Source organism: Chlorocebus sabaeus, chromosome 20 (genome assembly GCF_047675955.1).
Source record: "Chlorocebus sabaeus isolate Y175 chromosome 20, mChlSab1.0.hap1, whole genome shotgun sequence".
Classification (NCBI taxonomy): domain Eukaryota; kingdom Metazoa; phylum Chordata; class Mammalia; order Primates; family Cercopithecidae; genus Chlorocebus; species Chlorocebus sabaeus.
The window spans coordinates 101,593,673-101,618,198 of record NC_132923.1 but is presented as its reverse complement, the minus strand read 5'-3'; the positions used below and the strand labels follow the sequence as shown (position 1 = coordinate 101,618,198).

At 39.0% G+C, this 24,526-nt stretch overlaps 1 protein-coding gene across 5 annotated transcripts in view; it reads right to left on the bottom strand.

Annotated features, from left to right (window-relative positions):
• The window catches only part of KIAA0319L (KIAA0319 like), a 128,952-nt gene that overhangs the window by 36,905 nt on the left and 67,521 nt on the right, over positions 1 to 24,526 (bottom strand). For all 5 annotated transcript variants that reach the window (XM_073007504.1, XM_073007503.1, XM_007979453.3 and 2 more), the window contains 2 exons: positions 6,294 to 6,540; positions 2,479 to 2,580 (listed from right to left, as the gene is read on the bottom strand). In XM_073007504.1, coding sequence (XP_072863605.1) covers positions 2,479 to 2,580; positions 6,294 to 6,540 — 349 coding nt within the window. The remainder of the gene's footprint in view (positions 1 to 2,478; positions 2,581 to 6,293; positions 6,541 to 24,526) is intronic.

The following is a 24,526-nucleotide window of genomic DNA, read 5'->3' as shown; positions in this document are numbered from 1 at the left end:
ATGGAGTCTTGCTGTTGCCCAGGCTGGAGTGCACTGGCTTGATCTCAGCTCACTGCAACCTCTGCTTCCCGGGTTCAAGTGATCCTCCTGCCTCAGCCTCCCAAATGGCTAGGATTACAGGCACGCACCACATCTGGCTAATTTTTGTATTTTTAGCATAAACAGAGTTTCACCATGTTCGCCAAGCTGTTCTCAAACTCCTGACCTCAAGTGATCTGCCTGCCTCAGCCTCCCAAAGTGCTGGGATTACAGGCCTGAGCCACCATGCCCAGTTGGACAGTGGTTTTGAAACTGGACCTGGAGGGATCCTAATGGGCTGCCATAGAGCAGGAGAGGGATAAAGAGCATGCAGAATTGGTCCTGCCTCATCACCCCCAACCTTTGAAAGTTTGAAACCATCCATCTCATATATCCAGTAAAGGTGGGAGAACCTGGGGAGAGGACAGGAGAAAATAATCTATTTCCTTTTTTTTTTTTTTTTTTTTTTTTGAGATGGAGTCTCTCTCTGTCACCCAGGCTGGAGTGCAGTGGCGTGATCTCGGCTCACTGCAACCTCCGCCTCCAGGGTTCAAGCGATTCTCGTGCCTCAGCCTTCCCAGTAGCTGGGATTACAGGTGCCCGCCACCACGCCTGGCTAATTTTTAGTATTTTTATAGAGTAGAGATGGGGTTTCACCATGTTGACCAGGCTGGTCTTGAACTCCTGACCTCAGGTGATCTGCCCACCTTGGCCTCCCAAAGTGCTGGGATAACAGGCATGAGCCACTGCTCCCAGCCCTTTTTTTTTTTTTTTTTTTTTTGAGACAGAGTCTTGCTCTGTCACCTAGGCTGGAGTGCAATGGCACAATCTTGGCTCACTGCAACCTCCGCCTCCTGGTTTCAAGTGATTCTCCTGCCTCAGCCTCTCAAGTAGCTGGGATTATAGGCGCCCGCCACCACACCCAGCTAATTTTTTTGTATTTTTGGTAGAGATGGGGTTTCGCCATGTTGGCCAGGCTGGTCTTGAACTCCTGACCTCAGGTGATCCACCTACCTCAGCCTCCCAAAGTGCTGGGATTACAAGTATGAGCCACCGTGCCTGGCCAAAGAATCTATTTCTAAACTAATGTGTTTTGAAACACCGATCCACAAGATGATAGTAACCCACAGAAATGTACATGCAAATATGGGTTAGGAAAGAAAATACAGTAGAGGCAAGCATGTCTTTCACAAAAGAATGGAAGTAATCAACAGCTCAAGGCAGTCCCTCACCTCCAACTTCAAAGGCCACCAAACCCATTCACCTTAACTTGTCACCAGAGGAAGAAAGGAAAAGGCTTCTCTAGAGGAATGTGAAATGAATTGATAAGGAAACCTCAATTTGAGAGCAGAAATGTAGAACAGACACGGCATTTTGCTTCTGGAAAAGAAGTTTTTGCATTAATATACTATTTGGTATTAGGCCTATAAATGAAGAATACTGTATTGAAGATATGTGTACCCCCCATCCTAAATAGAGAAGGACATTCTACCTGACTAACCTTTCAATGAGAATAACACAAACCCAACTCACTCAATTTCCATCAAAGTATGTACCACTCATGTCATAAATAGTCTTGAGAGAACCCATATATGTTTGTAAGTCAAACTTTGGTATATTAACATATACTTCAAAGGTGAAAGGAACGTTCATATTACAAAAGTTTTCTTAAATAATGAAGTAATCACCCCTAATTTAGATATTTTATATACCTGAATTTTGTATATCATATTAGGCTTATCTTTTTTTTTTCCCCAGGGACAGGGTCTCACTATGGGGAACAATGGTCCTTACAACAGTCCTGTGAGGACAGGATATCACTCGGGTATTCACAAATATTTATGGAATATGAGAGGTACTAGATAATGTAGGGTCTGAGATCATAGGCTTTGATGTCAAGCTTGGGTTCAAATCCCAGCTGAGTCAGTCATTATCTGTGTGAATCTAAGTAAATGACTTCTCTTAATTTCCATTTCTTTCTCAGTAAAATGGGGGTAATAATTCCTACCTCATAAGATTACTTTAAAGGCAAAATGAGATAGTAGATAAGTTGCCAGTTTAGTGCCTAGCATAGGCTGATGCTAATTAATACAGAACATATTTATTAGGTTGTATTATATCCATTTTAAGAGAAAGAAACTGAGACTCAGATTAATCCATTTATTGTGGCCAAACAACCAGTAAATAGCAGATGTAGAACTTGGAAAGAAGTTATTCAAGATGACTGCTAATATAAATTTGTAACTTAAAAATATATATATATTTTCCTGACAGGAAGTCAGAGGAGGGAAAAAGATAAGGGCCAGGAGCGGCAGTGTATGCCTGTAGTTCCAGCTATTAGGAAGGCTAAGGTGGGAGGATCTCCTGAGCTCAGGAGTTTGAGACCAGCCTGGACAACACAGCCAGACTCTATCTCTTTTAAAAACAAAAACAGTTATCCAAATGTAAGGGGATGTTTACCTTTAAGTGGTTCTTGGAGAACATATGCATTTAATTGAACTTCATTCTTAGGCAGGGTTATCTGGACACTCTCTCCAGCAGATACCACCAGTTCCTTTATAACTGGAAACAAAGTAAATATACCAGAGATAAGAAATAGATCCAGACTGTCTTATTTCTCTTCTTCTTTTGTGATCAAACTCATTTCACGAACAATTTTCAGCTACTGCCATCAATTACTAACCTTTCTTCTACTCCCTAATTGCTTGAAATTTGATTCTGTCCCCCCTTTTCCATTGAAAAGGATCTTTCAAAACTACTTCTTAGTAAATCTAATAGCTGTACCATAATACCCTCATTCTTCATCTCACATCTCAGTGGCTTCTACTACTGCTAACTGCCTCCATCTTAAAACTCTTGGTTATCATAATACCATATTATTCTATTTTTTCTCCTTTCTCTCTTTTCCTCCATTGTATTTTTACTACAGTCTGTCCCTAAGCCCTCCTTAGGTACTACATTCCACAGAGTCAAATTCTGTTTCAAGTATCACCTTTATGCTAACAAATAACTTTCTAATAAGATACATATATAAAGTTTCTAGAAGGGAAGGCAAATGGTCACAAATCTGCCTTACTTTCTTTCCATTCCAATTGCTACAAGATTCATTGTTCACACTAGATTATTCCAAGAATTTTTTTTTTCTTTTTGAGTCAGGGTCTCACTCTGTTGCTCAGGATAGAGTTCAGTGGTGTAATCGTAGCTCACTGCAGCCTCAAATTCCTGGACTCAAGTGATCTTCCCACCTCAGCCTCCCAAGTAGCTGGGACTACAGGCATGCACCACCACGCCCGGCTTGCTTATTCCAAGAATCTTATTTTATCTTCCCTCTGCTAGCTCTCTCCACTCCAATCTATTCTGTCTTCCTAAAACAACCAACACCATTAGTCTTTCCAAAATACTCACCCACCATGTTACTCTTCTATTTAAGACTCCTCCTCCTATATCATATTTAAGGCCAAACTTCCAACCTGCCATTAAAGAACCATCATCTGATCTCACTGTCTTATCCTTCCTATCTATTTTGCCTCTAGTTATATTGATTTTCTCTCTTGTGTTCCACAAAGCCATGGTCTACTCTCAGGGACTTTGCTAAAGTTATTTCTTTCAGTTGGGGTGTCTGCCTTGCTTTATTCTAAATACAGCATTTTGTTTCTTGCTGAAAGCCTGTCTCCTCTCCAAGAAATCTTCACAGACCATTTCAGTTCAAACTGATCTAATCTTGAAGTATGCTAGCATTTCTGGAACACTCAAGTCAGCAAAGAGCTATATACTGTCTTTATACTATTCACCAGCTATTTGACATATGTCAGTTTCTCAAGCTCAGCACTCCTGATATTTTGGACCAGGTAATTCTTTATCGTGGAGGGAAACGTCCTGAGCACTGTAAGGTGTTTAACAGTATCACTGACCAATACCCACCAGATTTCAGTAGCATCACTCCCTCCCCTCAACCAAAAATCTTTGCAGACCATTGAAAGCCACTGATTATATAAATCTTATTTCTCTGACCATAAATGTTCATTTGCTATGAGACTTCGAAACTAGGAGAGCTTAAAGCAAACAATAGGCTAGTCCACTCATATTTCAAGCCTGGGAGGCGAGAAGGGCTTCCTAGACAAATGAAACTTGAGATTTATCTGCCTCTGCATGGGAACATTGCACTTGGGGAGAAATGAAACCATCCTTAATGGAAGCTTCAGCATTTGGATGCCCCAGGAGATGGAATAAGAACTCTCTGAAGTGACTTTCAAAAAAAAGAAAAGAAAGAAACATGATACTCAGAGAAAGTATAATGAACCAAAAAAATGGCTATTCAATACAGTCCAACCCAAACCCTTCACAATTACACCAAAAATTACAGGCATCTCGACTGGATACAAAAATTACTTTGGTGCCTCAGGATTGAACCCCCAAAATTTCATGTTCTATGACTATCAAAGGACACACTGGAAAATTAAAAACTGGCAAAAATTCATTTTCACTGACTTTAATTTTACCCTCTTGACTTTTTCAGGAGATATAGACCAACTTCTTGATTAACCAATTCTTCCTAATACCTTAGAACAGCACCTGTGAAGCACAGATTTATTTATATACTATGTATAAATCTACTTCTTATTAATGGCTTTAAAAACAAAGATGCTTCTCCAGGACACTGGTCTGAGCAAAAAAAATTTCTTGAGTAATACCCCACAAGGACACGCAACCAAAGCGAAAATGGACAAACGGGATCATATCAAGTTAAAAAGCTTCTGCACTGCAAAGGAAACAATCAACAAAGTGAAGAGACAACCCACAGAATGGGAGAAAATATCTGCAAACTCCCCATTTGACAAGGGATTAATAACCAGAATATAGAAGGAGCTCAAACAATTCCACAGGAAAAAAATTTAATAATCCAATTTAAAAATGGGCAAAAGATTTGAATAGAGATTTCTCAAAAGAAGACATACAAATGGCAAACAGGCATATGAAAAGGTTCTCAACATCACTGATCATCAGAGAAATGCAAATAAAAACTACAATGAGATATCATCTTACCCCAGTTAAAATGGCTTATATACAAAAAACAGGCAATAACAAATGCTGGTGAGGATGTGGAGAAAAGGGAACCCTCGTACACTATTGGTGGGAATGTAAATTAGTACAACCACTACGGAGAACAGTTTGGAGGTTCCTCAAAAAAATAAAAATAGAGCTATCATATGATATGATTCAGTAATCCCACTGCTGGGTCTATACCCAAAAGAAAGGAAATCAGTGTATTGAAGAGGTGTCTGCACTCCCATGTTTGCAGCACTGTTCACAACAGCCAAACTTTGGAAGCAACCTAAGTGCCCATCAACAGATGAATGAATAAAGAAAATGTGGTGCTTATATACAATGGAGTACTACTCAGCCATAAAAAAGAATGAAATCTTGTCATTTACAACAACATGGATGGAACTAGAGGTCATTATGTTAAGCGAATAAGCCAGGCACAGACAAACACTGCTTGTTCTCACTTATTTGTGGAATCTAAAAATCAAAACAACTTAACTCATGGAGATAGAAAGTAATGGTTAGATAGATGGATGGTTACAGAGGCTGGGAAGGGTAGTGTGGGGGTAAGGGGGTGGTGGTTAATGAGTACAAAACAAAAGCTAGAAAGAACAAATAAGACCTAGTATTTGATCGCACAACAGGGTGACTATAGTCAATAATATTTTAATTGCACATTTTAAAATAACTAAAAGAATATAACTGGATTGTTTATAACACAAAGGATAAAGGCTTGAAGGAATGGATACTTCATTTTACATGATGTGATTATTACACATTGCATGTCTGCATTAAAACATCTCATGTATCCCATATATGTATACAACTACTATATACCCACAAAAGTTAAGTTTTAAAAATAAATAAAAAAAAAAATAAAGATGCCGTAAAATGAGAGACCTACAACCAGACTTTCAGAAGGTAAGCAAGTACACTGATGCAAATCTTTCTTCCCAGCAGGCTCTGATTGATCACTTGAACATTATAGTTAACTGAATCGTGTGCCTTTAAGTCAGAGTGGAATCTGGATCTGTGAAAATTAGCCTCGTAAACTTCCATAAGCTGAGGAAAGGCTCTAGAGCCCCCAGTCCATAACTGCAGGGGTACTGACAGAATTGTTTTTTCTCTAACACACAGTATTCTAGTTATGCCTCCCTTCTTTCCTCTAAAAGGGAATACTTTGATCAAATGTTCTACTTTCCCCTTCTATCTCCAAGAGCAAAGGTCCTTACCTGGGTATGGTGCTGAGGTGCTCTGGAAAGAGGCCTGGGGGGTAGGGGTAGCATAACTGTAGGAGGGAGCCACTGGCTGGGGGACAGCAATCTGGGTTTTCTCAGAACTTTTCACTTGCTGAGTGCTGGGCATAGTAGCAAGACCCTCTGATATTTCAGGATGCACTGATATGTTCTTTGGCCCACCAGACAGCTCTGCAGTCAGGTCTGTGGTTAGGGGACTGGAAATTGTAATCGCCTTGTGGACCTAAAGAAATAAAAAAAAATTAATTTGAGTAGGTAAAAGTTACACAATTTTTCAAGTTATGTCTCATGAAACAATAGTATATTAAATGTTTTCTTGAAAAATGCAAAAATGCCAAAAATATTAAAGAAATTAATCTCACCACCCACATAAAAGTGGTGTTAAATGTTGAGATAAATCTTCTGAGTTTTTTTCCTAGCCAAAGAGTTTTGTTTAAAACAAAATAGTAATTTTCTACATTCTAAGTGTGCTGGAAAAGCAAAACAATGTATACTTTTACCCTGTTAACATTTCTATTCAATCTTTCTACAAATACTTATTGAGTACCTATTATGAAATAGCCCTTATGGATCCAAAATATAAATAAAACTAATCATTGTGCTCAACAGTAGGGGAGAGAGAACTGAAAGCATAATAAGTCAAAATAGTAAATATACCAGCTAGGCATGGGGGCTCACGTCTGTACTCCCAACACTTTGGGAGGCCAAGAGAGGAAACCACTTGAACCCAGGAGTTCAAGACCAGCCTTGGCAATATGGCAAGACCCTGTCTCTACAAAACATAAAAAATTAGCTGGGCATGGTGGCCATGCCTGTGGTCCCAGCTACTTGGGAGGATGAGGTGGGAGAATCGCTTGAGCCTGGGAGGCCAAGGCTGCAGTAAACCGTGATCATGTCACTGTACTCTAGCTTGGGTGACAGAACGAGACCTTGTCTCAAAAAGAAAAAAAAAGTAAATATACCAATAAATGTTTATGAGCCAAAAACCCCCCCCACACACACACAAGCTGAAATTACTTAATCCATCTCTGAGGGAGAAAGGGTATGGAAAAGAATGATTTTTTAAAAATTATTATTAAAGAAAAAGGCTTCCTGAAGGAGAAGAGCCCTAAGCTGAGTTTTAAAGGATAAACAATTGTTTATTAGACAAAAGGCAGAGGACAGAGAATGAGTATAGGCACAAGACATGAAATTAACATAGTCTGTCTTGGGAACTGACAGCCATAAGCAAAGTGAGAGGCAAAAGTAATAGAAGATGAGCTGGAAAGACAGAGGCAAGGACCAGATGGAAAAAAGCATTAAATGTTATTTTAAGAAACTAAGTAATGGTAAGCAATTTAAGGGTGTATGCAAGGAAGTAACAAGGTCAGGTTTCTGTCTTACAAGTCATTTCTTAGCGTATGGGTTTGAAGAAGTAAGGCAATAGTGGGAATATCACTTAGAAGAGTACTGCTTTCATCCAAATGAGAAATAATGAGTGGCCAAACAAGGGTGGTGGTATGGATTTTTAAAAAATCATATTCAGCCTGGTGTGGTGTCTCACACCTGTAATCCCAGCACTTTGGGAGGCCATGGCGGGTGGAACATTTGAGGTCAGGAGTTTGAGATCAGCCTGACCAACATGATGAAACCCTGTCTCTACTAAAAATACAAAATTTAGCTGGGCGTGGTGGTACATGCCTGTAGTCCTAGCTACTCGGGAGGCTGAGGCACAAGAATCACTTGAACCCGAGAGGAGGCAGAGGCTGCAGTGAGCAGATATCATGCCACTGCACCTCAGCCCAGGTGACAGGGTGGGGCTGTCTCAAAGAAAAAAAAAAAAAAATCAAATTGGTTGAAATATAACTCACATAAAATAAACTACACACATTTCAAGTATATAAGGTCAATGTTTTGACAAATATATATACCCATGTAACCACAATTAAGAGAGAGAACATTTCTATCGGTCCCCAAAATTCATTCATGCCCCTTTATAATAAATCCCCGTCTCCATCTCTAGGCTCAGGCAATCACTGATTTGTTTGTTGTCAAAGTGAGATTAGTTTGGGTTTTCTTGTATTTCACATAAAAGGAAGCATATACATACTACTTGTTTCTGGCTTTCACTCAACATGTTTTTGAAACTCATTCATGATATTGTGCATATCAGTAGTACATTCTTTTTTATTACTGAGTAGTTTTCCATTATAGAAACACACAAAAATTTGTTTTACATTTATCTACTGATGGGATTTTAAGTTGTTTTCTGTTCTTAGTTATAAAAGCTGCTATGAATGTTTAAGTATACATGTTTCCGTAAACATGTGTTTTAATTTATCTTAGGTAAATACTTAGGAGAATTGCCGGTTATACATAAGTATATGTTTGTAAGAACATATACTTTGTAAGAACTTTGTAAGAAATTATGAGCTGTTGCCCAAAGTGGCTGTACATTTTATATTTCTACTGGCAACAAACAAGAGTTCCAGTTGCTCTACAACTTCACCAACACTTGGTAGTCCTGGTCTTTTTATTTTTTGTCATTCTAGTGGTTATAAAGTAATATATCACTGATGACTTTCCTGATGACTAATAACAGTGAACATATTTTCATGTGCTTATTGACCATTTTTGCTTTGAAAAGGCAAAGAAGTAAAGTTTATCCAAATTTTCACCCCCCCCTTTTTAAAGCTTTATTAAGGTATAACTGACATATAATAAATTGAACATACATAAACTGTACAATTTGATAAATTTTGATGTATGTATACACATTTGAAACCATCAGTACAATCAAGTTAATGCATATCCTGATGGATATGCATTAGCTTCCAAAGATTCCTCATGCTCCTTTGTAATGCCTAGTCCTCCCCCCTCAAGCAACCATTCTCTGCTTTCTGTTTCTTTTGTTTCTGAAACGGAGTCTCGCTCTGTTGCCCAGGCTGGAGTGCAGTGGCGCAGTCTCGGCTCCCTGCAAGCTCCACCTCCCAGGTTCACACCATTCTCCTGCCTCAGCCTCCCGAGTAGCTGGGACTACAGGTGCCTGCCACCACGCCCCGCTAATTTTTTGTATTTTTAGTCGAGATGGAGTTTCACCATGTTGGCCAGGGTGGTCTCAATCTCCTGACCTCGTGATCCACTCGCCTTGGCCTCCCTAAGTGCTGGGATTATAGGCGTGAGCCACCGCGCCCAGCCTGCTTTCTGTTTCCATAGTTTGCATTTCCTAGAAGGTTCTATAAATGGAATCACAAAGTAAGTACCCTTTTTTTTGAGGGGGGTAGTCTGGCTTATCTCACTCAGCCAAATTATTTTGTATGAATAACAAAATATACACAAAATGTTACATACGCAAAATGTTTTGTGTATCAATAATTCATTCCTTAGCATTGCTAAGTAGTTTTCTGCTTTATAAATATACTATAATTTGTTTAGTACCACCACCAGTGTATTTCAATTATCATACAACCTTGACAGAATTTGGTGTGGAAATCTTTTTAATTTTAGCCATTCTAGAGGTATGTAGTGGCATCTCACTGTGGTCGTAATTTACATTTTCCTAGTGATTAGTGATGTTGAACATCTTTTTATGTATTTATCAGACACCTGTATAACCTCTTTGGTGGACTATGTTCAAATCTTTTGCCTGCTTTTTAAAATGGGTTACTAGTTTTCTGATCGAGTTACAAAAGCTCATTTATTTCTATAAATGAGTCCTTTGTCAGACACATAATTTGCAAATGTTTTCTCAGTCTGTACCTTGCTTTTTCATTTTGTTAGTGTTAGTTTTTCATTAACAAAAATTCGTAATTTTGATAAGCTCCAATTTATCATTTGTTTCTTTTACAGTTCATGCTTTCAGTGACATGGCTAAGAAATCTTTGCCAAACCAAGATTACAAAAACGTTCTCCTGTGTCCTCTTCCATAAGTTTTATAGCTTTTAGTCTTAAATTTAGATCTATGATCTGTTTTGAGTTGATTTTCCTATACAGGTAAGGGTCAAGGTTCACGTTTTTACATATCATTATCTAACTGTTCTAGCACTATTTGTTGAAAAGATTATCCCTTCCCCCACTGAACTGCACTGGCACATCAATTGACCATATATATGTGGGTCTATTTCTGGACTCTATAATGTTCCATTAACTTAGTCTAGTTTTATACCAGCACCACTGCCTTGATTACTGTGGCTATATAGTCTTCTAGCTAGATAGTTTAAGTCCTCCAACTTTGTTGTTCTTTTTCAAAATCATTTTGATCTTTCTAGATCCCAATCTGTATAACATGGTTATATTTGTTTCCTAGAGCCGCCATAATGAATTACTGTAAACTTCGTGGCTTAAAACAATAGAAATTCATTCTCTCACAGTTCTGGAGGCCAGAAGTCTGAAACCAAGGTGTTGGCAGGCCATACTGCCTCTGAAGGCCCTAGAGGAGAATCTTTCTTTGCCTCTTCTAGCTCCCAGAGGCTCTTAGCATTCCTTGGCTTGTAGCAACATAACTCTACTCTTCATGCGGCCTTCTTCTGTGTCTGTGTAGATGGACCCAAAGCTCCTTTTCCTATCTCTTGTATAAAGACACCAGTCATTGTATTAAGGGCCCACCCTAAATACAGGATGATTTCACCTGGAGATTCTCGATTAATTACATCTGCCAAGACCCTATTCCCAAATAAGGTCACATGCTGAGGGGGGTAGGGGAGGACATCAGTCAACCCATTACTTCATTTACTTATTTCTCAAATTTCTTCATTTACTTATTTCTCTTCATTTACTTATTTCTCAAATTCCTCTCAGCAGAGTTTTATAGTTTTCAGTATACAGTTTTTGCACATATTTTGTTAAGTTTATGCCTAAGTATTTCATGGCTTCGGGTGTTACACATTTTTTAAAACTTCAAGCTAGGTATGGTGGCGCACACCTAGAGTTCCAGCTATTTGAGAGGCTGAGGGAGGACTGCTTGAACCCAGAAGTTCAAGGCCAGCCTAGGCAACATAGTGGGACCCCATCTCTAAAATAAATAAATAATAAAACTTCAATTCCCAATTATTCATTGCTAATATAGAAACACAAGTGATTTCTGTATATTGACCTTATATCCTACAATCTTGCTAACTTTACTTAACAGTGGCTTTTATGTAGATTCTTTAGAATTTTCTAGAAATAATCCAATCATCTGTGAATAAAGGCAGTTTTGCTTCTTCACTTCCAATCTCTATTTCTTTCATTTCTCCTTCTTGCATTATAATTGGCTAGGACCTCTACTACAATGTTGACCAAAAGTGGTTAGAGCCACTTCCCTATTTGTTAAGTAACTGTCATCTCATTTTCCTTTAAACCTTTGAACACGATTTAATTTTTTAATCATATTTTTTAACAGCTGCTTTGAAGTCTCTGCTAAATCTAATAGCTAGGTCTATTTAGAAATCATTTCTATTAATGACTTTTTTCCACTGAGCATGGGCCGCACCTTCCTGATTTTTCCTCGCATGTCTCATAATATCTGGTTGAAAACTAGAGGTTTCAGATTATCTAGTGGAGTAGCTATCGATTGTTTTATTTATCTGGACTGTTGATTGTTTTTAATAACTTGCCTGTACTTAAACTGCAGAATCTAATTCTCCCATAGTATGTTGCCACTGATGCTCTGCTCAGTTTTTGTTTTCTTATTTTTATTTTAGCCCGGCTTTCTAGGGCGGCCTGTGCCTGCATCGTTTAGTAGTCAGACAATGATCTGGGCAGGGGTTGTTCATAGACCTCAAATCCATAAAGTTTTGCCATCTGCCAATCTATCTGTGTACTGCCTGAGGAATGCATTCAAAGTTACAGCCAGTTCTCAAGTCCCCCTTAATTTTTACTTTTTATTGGGTTCCCTTGGGTCCCTCCTGCACACTCAGGTAACTTCTCAATCAGCCAGAGATATACGGAGAGCTTATCTTAGCCCTTCTATGGCTCTGTTATTTTCAAGATCTTCCCATTTAGTCTCTGGCAGGTCCACCACCTACTCCAACAGGCACTGCAACCTTCAGCTACTCCAACAGGCACTGCAACCTTCAGCTACTCCAACAGGCACTGCAACCTTCAGTTAGCAAAGCTGTGGATTCTCTCCATTCATTCTCAACCAAGTTTGCCACTTTTAGTTGGCAAAGCTGTGAGTTTTCACCTGTCCCACATTAAGTCTACCCCCTCTGGCAGAAAATTTGCTAGTGTTTTTTTTTTTTTTTTTTTTTTTTGCTTTTTTGGTTTTTTTCCTTTTCAGTTGAGATGGGGTCTCACTATGTTGAGTTCCAGGCTGGTTGGAACTCCTGAGCTCAAGCAGTCCTCCCACCGCAGCCTCCCCTGTAGCTGAAATTACAGGCATGTGCCACTGCACTCTGGCTCCTTAAGATGCTAGTTTTCATGTTGAGCCACACACTTGTAAAACTACAATTCTTGTCACCAGAGCTGAGTAACGGAGGTAAGGACAGATGGGAAACACTCCAAGAAGACCACAGACTCTCACTGTACCTACTCAAAGTATTACTAGCCTTTCAAGAATAAATTCTTAGGCTGGGGTGTGGTGGCTCAAGCCAGCGCTTTGAGATGCCGAGGCAGGAGGATCGATTGAACCCAGGAGTTTTTCAAGAACCTAGGCAACATAGTGAGACCCTGTGTCTACAAAAAATACAAAAAGTTAGCTGGGTGTGGTGGTATACACTTGTACTCCCAGCTACTTAGGAGGCTGAGGTGGTTGGTGCCTGGGAAGTCAAGGCTGCAGTGAGCCATGATCACACCAACCTGGATGACAGAGTAAGACCCTGTCTCAAAAAAAAAAAAAAAAAAAAAAAAAAAAAGAATAAATTTTTCTCAATTTGTTTCTGCTTCTATTTTATTTCTAGATATGTTAAAAATATTTGGTTTTAACAATTTTGCCCAGTTTTATACTTGTTTTTTACATGAAAACTACAGATCCCTTCTTGCTGCCGTTTTGTAAGCCCTCTTGTTTCTATTTTCCCATTGCTAACATTTCTTTTTTGAAATTCCTCATCTGTTTACTCACTGAAACTATTTTATGACCCAATACAGTAGCACACACCTATAATCCTAGCACACTGGGAGGCCGAGTTGGGAGGATTGCTCAAGGCCAGAAGTTCAAGACCAGCCTGCACAACATAGCAAGACCCCATTTCTACAAAAAAAAAAAAAAAATTGTAATTAGCTGGGAGTGGTGGCACACCCCTGTAGGCCTAGCTACATAGGAAGCTGGGGTGGCAGGATCGCTTGAGCCCATGAGTTTGAGGCTGCAGTAAGCCAAGACAGTACTACTGCACTCTAGCCTGGGCAACAGAATGAGACCCAAAAAAACAAAAACAAAACAAACATTTTCCTTTAATTATGTGAACATACATATGATAGCTACTTTGAAGCCTGACTACTAACTCCAACATCTGAGTCAACTTGGAGCCACTTTCTATTGACTGCCTTTTTTCCCTGAGTATGGATCACCCTTTCCTGTTCCTGTGCTTGTCTGGTAATTTTTGGTTTAATGTTGGACATTCTGATACATGTAGTGGCTCTGGATTCTACTATATTTTCCTTGGGATTATTGGCAGGGGGGTGGTTTCCTAGTAGACAAATAACTTCCCTGGACTAAACTGTAGACTTTGCTCCTTACAGTGTTCCACAACTGATATCTCTGTGTAGTTCTTACAGCTTTTTTTTTTTTTTTTAAGACAGTCTTGCTCTGTCGCCCAGGGTAGAGTACAATGGTGTGACCTCAGCTCACTATAACCTCTGCCTCCTGGGTTCAAGTGATTCTCATGCCTCAGTCTCCCTAGCGGCTGGAATTACAGGCATGCACCACCACACCCAGCCAATTTTTATATTTTTAGTTGAGATGGGGTTTCACCATGTTGGCCAGGCTGGTCTCTAACTCCTGGCCTCAAGTGATCCACCTAGCTCAGCCTCCCAAAGTGCTGGGATTACAGGCATAAGGCACCGCACCCAGCCTGGCCACTACAGGTCTGCCTGTGTAACTGATGATTGACCAAGAATTTGGCCAGAGATTTTACTCAGATTTGAGGCCTGTTCTCATTGTACTTTCTTTGTTTCTGGGGATTCCTCCCTAATTTTCAGCCTTAAGATTATGTCCACTGATACCTCAAGTCCATAAGATTTCACATATCTGCCACCTGGTTCCCCATGGTTGGAGAATGCATTCAATTTAAAAAAGAAGCAAACTCATGAAGTTCACCTTGTGTAGATTCTGTCTTTCAAAGACAGAACTCTACCTCCCTAATCTCTGCCTTTTATTCACCAGGCCTCATGGAGTCTGCCCATGCAGGTGTAGTTTAGAGGTACATCCAGGGATTTTAGCAGAGTTTACAGTCAGGTTATGAGGTTCACCCTTTTCTGTGGTTTTCTTGCTTTCAAGCCCTCCTGCTAAATTTTCAGAAGCTTTTTGTATCACGAACTCTGTTTCTGCCACCACAAGAAAGTAAGGCTGGAGTTTTCCACTGCCACTTTTCTCTACTGTGGGAGTTGTTGAATGCCCTCAGGCAAATTTTTTTTAAGCTGCAAATTCACGATTCTTATCACTCCCAGTTGCCATTTTTCAAAAGTAAGCACTCCTCTAGCTTCTATCACGCTTTTGGAACCTTTCTAGTTCCTTTTAATACATTTTTTACAGATTTTCTAATATTATCTGTGGGAAGGTTTCAGAGACCACTTCACTCTGCCACCATTACTGGAAATTCCCCCTGTGGGATGGATTTTAAAATATTAAGAATCTAATATTTGTGGAGCTGTAATAGACCTGGGGTTTGGGGAAGAGTCTGAGATGACACCCATGTTTCTAGCCCGAGTGATGGACTGACTACAGTAGTGTCAAAAATGAAATAGACTATAGAAGAGCAACTTTAAGGAAATTACAGGAAAGTTATGTTTTAGACAAACTGAAGCTAAAATACCTCTGGGAAATTCAAACAGAAACTAAGACTTGGAATCATGCTCCTAAAGCCATGGGAGTGGATGAACTATGACAGGAAGAACATGTAAATAAAAGAAATAGTAATCAAAAATAGAACATTTAGGAATACAAAGGCTGTAAGATGATAAAATGACCAACAAAATTGACCAAGAAGGAATTGTCAAGAAGAAGGAAAAGGACCAGGAATGTGTGGTTCCCACAAGAAAGAAGGGACAATTGCAACCAGTATGAAATAATGCAGACAGGGCCAATCAAATAAAGACTGAAAAGAATACACTGCAATCGGCAACTGTGAAGTCACTGGTGACCCTGGCAAGCTTCAGTGGAAACCAAATAACACAGGGCTGAGGATTAGATGTAAGTGAATAAAGAAGAGAGAGCAAGTGTAGAATACCTTTGATATTTCTAGATAAAAAGGAAGAGAGACAAATGAATGGTAGCTAAAGATGCAAGGGGACAAGATCAAGGACATATTTGCAAGTATCGAGTTTGAACAATGAGCATCAAGTTCTGAGACTGAAAATTTAATGATAGAGTTGAGTATTATGCAAATATTTAGGAGAGGATCTGGGTCCAAACTTGGGAAGTAAATATCAGAGAAGGCTTTCAAAAAGAAGTAAAGCCTGGTAAGAGTCTTGAAGACTAAGTAGTAGTTAGGTAGGTGAATGCCACAAGGTAAAAAAACAAAACAAAAACAAAAACAAAAAAAACATGGTGGACTTTCTGTTCCAATCGAGATGAAGTAACAGCAAGAAGATTTATCCTTCTGAAAAAAATTTAGAAACCAGACAAAATATATTAAACGATGGCTTTCAAGACACCAGACATCAGGTGATAAAAAACAGTGATCCCTAAGAAATGGAAAACAAGTAAGGTGAACCCTATGACTGCCCCAGCTTACTGTCTAGAAAATGTTTCTGGGCCATGGCACAGGAAGAAGAAATCCAAGCACAGACCAGTAGTCTTTAGAGTTGAAGAATTCAGCTGGAAGTCTGGGAAAGAAGAGTGCTATACAGAGACAGAACTCTGAAAATCTGAAGGAGACCCCATTAAGTACTCAAGGGAGTACTGATAATCAGAGGGCCAGGGAAAAAACTAACCTGTATTCTTTGTTTTGTTTTGTCTGTTTGGGGTTTTTTTTGAGATGGAGTCTTACTCTGTCACCCAGGCTGGGGTGCAGTGGTGCAATCTCCACTAACTGTAACCTCTGCCTCCCAGGTTCAAGTGATTCTCCTGCCTCAGCCTCGCAAGTAGCTGAGATCACAGGCTCCTGCCACTGTGCCCAACTAATTTTTGTATTTTGAGTAGAGAAAAGGGTTTTACCATGTTGGCCAGGTTGGTCTCAAACTCCTGACCTTAAGTGATCCGCCCGCCTCAGCCTCCCAAAGTGCTGGGATAACAGGCATGAGCCACCATGCCTGGCTTTTGTTTGTTTCTAAGACAGGGTCTCGCTCTATCACCCAGGTTGGAGTGCGGTGACATGACCTTGGCTCACTGCAGCCTCGACCTCCCAGGCTGAAGTAATCCTCCTACCTAAGCCCCCCAAGTAGCTTTTTGTACTTTTTGCAGAGATGAGGTTTTGCCATGTTGCCCAGGCTGCCCTGTAGTTCTCTTGATTACAGAGAAAAGTACTCAAGTTTAGATGGATAAGAAATAGTACCTCTTCCAAAAAGCTAGAATGGAAAACTTTGTAATTCACAGGGCATCAGTTAAAATACTAACAAAAGTCTTGCTTTAGTAGGGTAGAAAAATTAACCCTAGACTAAATGCAGCTCTGGACTCACATGACAAAGCTTAAAAGCAAGGCTCGAAAGTATCACTGTTTGCAAATAATTTAACCACCGCCCAGAACAAAGTTCAAGAACACTTATAGTGATACAAAAATATCCAAAACCCCAGTAGGTAAAATTTACAATGTCTAGCACTTAATCCGAAATAACCAGACATGCAAAGAAGCAGGAAAATAAATACTATAATGAGAAAAAAAATGTAAATCAATTAAAACTGATCCAGAAATTATAGAGATGACAGAACTGGTAGATAGGGATATTAAAATAAGTATTATGATTATATTTCTATGTTTAAGAAGTTATAGGAAAGGTTGAATATATTAAGTAGAGATATAAGACATAAAAAAGACTTCATATCAAACTTTTAAGATAAATATTACAATGTTTGATATTAAAGAAAATACACTTGATATGTTTTGGCTCTGTGTCCCACTCAAATCTCATGTTGAATTATAATTCCCAATGTTGGGGGAGGAACATAATAGGAGGTGACTGGATCATGAGGGTGGATTTCCCCTTCCTGTTCTCATGATAGTGAGTTCTAATGAGCTCTGATGGTTTAAAAGTGTGTAGCACTTCCCACTTGACTCTCTTTCCTGCTCCACCATGTGAAGACTGTGCCTGCTTCCCCTTTGACTTCCACCATTACTGTAAGTTTCCTGAGGCTTCCCAGCCATGCTTCCTGTACAGCCTGCACAACTGTGAGTCAACTAAACCTCTTTGCTTCATAAATTACCCAGTCTCACATAGTTCTTTATAGCAATGTGAGAACAGACTAATGCAATACTGTAAGAATTTAATGGCAGATTAAACAATGCAGAAGAAAAGATTAGTAACTTTAAATGATCTCCATAGAAACTATTCAAAATGAAACACAGAGACAAAAAAAGCTGAAAATAAATGAATGGGGCATCAGCAAACTGTGAAATAAATTCAAGTGGCCAAATATGCTTGTAACTAGAGGTCCCAAAGGTAGAGGGATAGAAAAATATTTGAATAATCATCAATAATTTCCCAAATTTGAAGAAAACTATAAACCCACATTCTAATCCAGATTAAAGTTCAACAAGCCCCAACCACATGAAACATAAAATTACGCCATAGAATAACATAATCAAATCGCTTAAAACAGTGGTAAAGAAAAAGTATATAAGCAGCCAGAGAAAAAAGAAACATCATATATGTGGAACAAAGATAAAAACTAGAGCAGATATATCACCTGAAACAATGCAAGCTAGAAGACATTGACATGATATCTTTAAAGTACTGAAAGCAAAAAAATAAACCTGTCGACTTAGATTTGTTTAAACAGGGAAAATATTTTTCAAAGATGAAGGTGAAATAATATAATTTAAGGTAGTTCTTTATAGGTTAAAGATGTATACTATAAACTCAACAGTAACCACTAGAACTACACAACAAAGAATTATAGTTGTATTAAATTTTTATCACTGTTTAACGAATTACCACAAACTTAGTGGCTTAAGCAACACAAATGTATTATCTTATACTTCCGTAGAATAGGAATCCAGCACAGATCTCACAGGGCTAAAATCGAGGGGTTGACAGGGCCATATTCCCTTCTGGATGATTTAGGGAAGAACCTGTTTCCTTGTATTTTTTAGTTTTTAGAAGCCAGCCACCTTCCTTGGCTCATGGTCCCCTCCCCCATCCGCAGAGGAAGCAGTTTCATGTCTCTGTGTCTTTCTTCCATAGTGACATCTTTTTCTTCCACTTTAAGGAGCTTTGTGTCTACACTGGGTCTACAGGAAAAATGCAGGATAATCTTCCTATTTTGAGGTCACCTTATTAGCAGCCTTGATTCCATCTGAAACCTTAATTCCTTTTTGTCATGTTATTTAACAGATTCACAGGTTCCTGAGATTATTATGCTGACATCTTTAGGGGCCATTATTCTTTTTTGTTTGTTTGTTTTTTGTTTTTGAGACAGGGTCTCGCTGTGTTGCCCAGGCTGGATGCAGTGGTACAATCACAGCTCACTGCAGGCTCAAGTGGTCCTCCTGCCTCAGCCTCCTGAGTAGATAGGACCACAAGCATATGCCATCACCACCACATTTGGCTAATTTTTTTTATAGAGATGGGAGTCTCACTATGTTGCCCAGACTGGTCTCAAACTCCTGTGCTCAAGTGATCCTCCCACCTTCGCCTCCTAAAGTGCTGGGATTATAGGTGTGAGACACTGAGCCCACTCCTAATGTGATTATTGATGTGACTGGGTTCAAATCTACCAACTTAGTATTTGCTATTTGTCCAATATGTTCTTTGTCCATTTTCCCTAGGTTTATGCCTTCCTTTGAATCAACTGTTTTTCAGTCTATGGCCATACCACCCTGAACATACCTGATCTTGTCTGAATTAATTGAGTATTTTTCACATTCAATTTTACCTTCTTTGTTGGCTTATTAGTTGTGCTAGGCAGAATGATGGCCCTTACGCCAGGCATGGTAGCTGATACCTGTAATCCCAGCACTTTGGGAAGCTGAGATGGGAAGATTGATTGAGCCCAGGAGTTTGAGACCAGCCTGGGCAACGTTGTGAAACCTTGTCTTTATAAAAAACTTTAAAATTAGCAGGGCATACTGGTACACTCCTGCAGTGCCAGCTACTCAAGAGGCTGAGGTGGGAGGATAGCTTGAGACCAGGAGGTCAAGGATATAGTGAGCCATGATTGCGCTACTGCACTCCAGCCTGGGTGACACAGTGAGACTCTGTCTCAAAATAATGACAATAATAATAATCACATTAAATGTAAGTGGTCTAACTCCAATTAATCAGCAGAGATTGTCAGACTGGATAAAAAGCAATCCATCTATATGCAGCCTATTAGAAACTGACTTTAAATGTAAAGACACAGATAGGTTAAAAGTTAAAGGATGGAAGAAGATATATTATGTTAACACTAATCAAAAGTAGCTGAAGTAGCTATATTAATATCAGACAAAACAGATTTCAGAGAAAACAATGTTACCAAAGATAAAGGGAATTGTATCATAATGACGAAGGAGTCAATTCATCAAGAGGAATAACAATCCTAAACATTTACACATCTAATAATAAACTTCAAAATACATCAAGCAAAAGCTGATCAAACAATGAGGAGAAACAGATATATCTATAATTATGATATTTCATCACCACTCTGTAAATAACTGATGGAAGGAGACAGAAAATAAGAAATGTTGAAGATTGAACAACATTAACAAATTTGACCTAACTGACATTTATATTCACCCAACAGAATACATATTCAACTGCACATGGGACATTTACCAGGATAGACCATATTATGAGCCATAAAACAGGTGCCAATAAATTCAAAAGGATTCAAGTCATACAATGTTCTCTGGCTACAATGGGATTAAATTACCAATGAATAATATAACAATATGTAGAAAATTCTCCCAAATATTTGGAAACCACATAACACACTTCTAAATAACCCAAGAGTCAAATGAGTAGTCAAAACGGAAATTAAACAGTATTTTGAACTGAATAAAACTGTAACACAAAATATCAAAATTTGTGTGATATAGCTAAAGGCAATACTTAGAGGAAAATTTATAGCACTAAAAATGTCTATATTAGAAAAGAGAGAAGTCTCAAACTAATGACTTCAAATTACATTCTAAGAAAAATAAAATAAAGTTACATTCTAAGAAACTAAAAAGGGCAAATGAAATCCAAATTAAGCCAAAGAAATACAATAATAAAGTTTAGTGCAGAAATCAGCCAGGCACAGTGGCTCACACCTGTAATCCCAGCATTTTTGGGAGACCAAGGTAGGTGGATCATTTGCAGCCAGGAGTTTGAGACCAACCTGGCCAACATGGTGAAACCCCATCTCCACTAAAAATACAAAAAGTAGCCAGGTGTGGTAGTGCATGCCTGTAGTCCCAGCTAATGAGGAGGCTGAGGCACGAGAATCACTTGAACCCAACAGGCAGAGGTTGCAGTGAATGGAGATTGTGCCACTGCACTCCAGCCTCGGGAACAGAGCAAGACTCTCTCTCTTTTTTTTTTTTTAACAACAACAACAACAAAATTAATTAGAGGTCCCAAAAGGAGAGGGACAGAAAAATATTTGAATAATTGTCAATAATTTCCCAAATTTGAAGAAAACTATAAACCCACATTCTAATCCAGATTAAAGTTCAACAAGCCCCAATCACATGAAACATAAAATTACGCCATAGAATAACATAATCAAATTGCTTAAAACAGTGGTAAGGAGAAAATTATGTAAGCAGTCAGAGAAAAAAGAAATATCATATATGTGAAACAAGATAAAAACTAGAGCAGATATCTCAACTGAAACAATGCAAGCTAGAAGACATTGACATGATATCTTTAAAGCACTGAAAGCAAAAAAATGAACCTGTCAACTTAGATTTGTTTAAACAGGGAAAATATTAAATGTAATATTAAAAAAAAAAGGCTTAGCGCAGAAATCAGTAAAATAGAAAACAGAAAAACAATAGAGAAAAATGAATAAAACCAAACATGGTTCTTTGAGAAACACTAACCAATCTAATCAGGAGAAATGAGAGAGCAAGAGCCAGAGCAAGAGATAGGAAGACACAAATTACCAGTATCAGGAACGAGACAGATGATATAACTAAAGGTTCTATAGATGTTAAAAGGACAGTAAGAGACTATAATGAACTTCATGCGAATAAATTTGACTAATGGGATGAAATGCACAAATTTCTTGAAAGACACAACCTGCCAAAGCTCACTCAAGAAGAAAGAGACAGCCTACATAACAATGTATCTATCACATAAATTGAATTTTTTTTTTTTTTTTTTTTTTTTTTTTGAGACAGTGTCTTGCTCTGTCGCCCAGGCCGGATCTCAGCTCACTGGAAGCTCCGCCTCGCAGGTTTACGCCATTCTCCTGCCTCAGCCTCCCGAGTAGCTGGGACTACAGGCGCCCACCACCTCGCCCAGCTGGTTTTCTTTGTACTTTTTAGTAGAGACGGGGTTTCACCGTGTTAGCCAGGATGGTCTTGATCTCCTGACCTCGTGATCCACCCGTCTCGGCCCCCCAAAGTGCTGGGATTACAGGCTTGGAATTTCTAGTTTAAAACTTTTCACAAAGAAAATTCGAAGTACAGATGGTTCACTGGAGAATTATATTTAACATTTAAGGAATAAATAATACCAATTGCACAAAACCTCCAGAAAACTGAAGAAAAGGAAAATTTCTCAACTCATTCTATGAGGCCAGTCAATAAACAGATGTAAAATTCATGACAAAAATTTGATAAATCAAATATAAAAATATATCAAAATAATAATATCATGACCAGGCCGGATGCAGTGGCTCACGTCTGTAATCCCAGCACTTTGGGAAGCCAAGGTGGGTGGATCACGAGGTCAGGAGTTCAAGACCAGCCTGACCAATATGCTGAAACCCCGTCTCTACTAAAAATATAAAAATTAGCCAGGCGTGGTGGCGCGCGCCTGCAGTCTCAGCTACTCAGGAGACTGAGGCAGGAGAATCGCTTGAACCCTGGAGGCGGAGGTTGCAGTGAGCCAAGATCAAGTCACTGCATTCCAGCCTGGGTGACAGAGTGACACTTCATCTCAAAAAATAATAAATAAATAAATAAATAAATAATAATATCATGACAAAGCGGGGTTTACTCCAGGAATGTAAGGTTGGTTTAACATTTGAAATCAATCATATTATTCACCATATTAACATACTAAAAACAACCAAAAAAATCATCTCAATAGATGCAGAAAAAGCATTTGATAAAATCCATCAACTATTCCTGATAAAAACATAAAACTAGGAATAGAAATTCCCTACACCTGATGAAAGGTATCTTCAAAAAACCTACAGCTAACATCAGACTTATAGCTGACTTACAGACTTGTAGCTTTCAAAAAACCTACAGCTAACGTGTAGACTTTCACCACTTTGATTCAACATTGCATTGGAGGCCCGGCATGGCAGCTTACACCTGTAATCCCAGCACTTTGAGAGGCTAAGGCAGGAAGATTGCTTGAAGCCAGGAGTTCCACAGAGCCTGGACAACAAAGCAAGAGCCCATCTCTACAAAAAGAAAAAACACATAAAAAACATTGTAGTGGAAGTTCTAGCCAGGGCAATAAGGCAAGAAAAAGAAATAAGAGGCATCCAGGTTGGAGAAGAAGTAAAGCTGTCTTTATTTATAGACAATATGATTATATATAGAGAAAATCCTATGGAATCTATAAAAAGATGCTAACAGAATGAATAAGTAAGTTTAGCAAGATTATAAAATACAAGACCAATATACAAAAAGTAATTGTATTTCTATATACCAGCAACAATCACTGAGTTCTTTGAAAACATCAAGTGTAACAGCATCAAATATAAGAAATACACAAATACATACACCTACTATGTACCCACTAAAAACTTTTTAATGAAATATGGATAAATCTGACAAAAGACGTGTAAGATCTCTGTTGGAGGAGGAGGTGCAAAAAAATAAAAATAAAGACGTGCAAGATCTGTACACTAGCTGGGAGGCAGTGTACAGATCTTGCACATTTTTAGATTTTTTTTAGAATTACAGATAAACCTGACAAAAGAGTGCAAGATCCGTACACCAATGCCCAGCTGGTATACATATTTTTCTTGCACATCTTTCATCAGATTTATCTGTAATCCTAGCACTTTGGGAGGCTGAGGCAGGTGGATCGCTTAAACTCAGGAGCTGGAGACCAGCCTGGGCAACATGGTGAAGAAATAACTCTACAAAAAATTAGCCAGATGTGGCAGCACACACTTGTAGTCCCAGCTAGTTGGGGGGCTGAGGCAGGAGGATCACTTGAGCCCAGGAGGTCAAGGCTGCAGAGAGCCAAGATCACACCACTGCACTCCAGTCTGGGTGACAAAGTGAGACCCTATCTCAAACAAACAAACAAAAAGATCTGTACACCAAAACTACAATACATCACTGAGAAAAATTATAGATTATTTAATTAAATGGAGAGATACACTGTGCTCATGGGTCTGAAAATGCAACATTATTATTAGGCTGATGAGTTTCTCCAAATTGATCTACACTCCCAATACAATCCCAGTGAAAATTCCAGAAGACTTTTTTTTTTTTTTTGAGGCAGAGTCTTGCTCTGTCGCCCAGGCTGGAGTGCAGTGGCCGGATCTCGGCTCACTGCAAGCTCCGCCTCCTGGGTTCACGCCATTCTCCTGCCTCAGCCTCCTGAGTAGCTGGAACTATAGGTGCCTGCTACCAAGTCCGGCTAATTTTTTTGTATTTTTAGTAGAGAAGGGGTTTCACCGTGTTAGCCAGGATGGTCTCGATCTCCTGACCTCGTGATCCGCCCGCCTTGGCCTCCCAAAGTGCTGGGATTACAGGCGTGAGCCACCGCGCCCGGCCTCCAGAAGCCTTTTTAAAAAGAAACTGACAAGATAATTCTAAAATTTATATGGACAT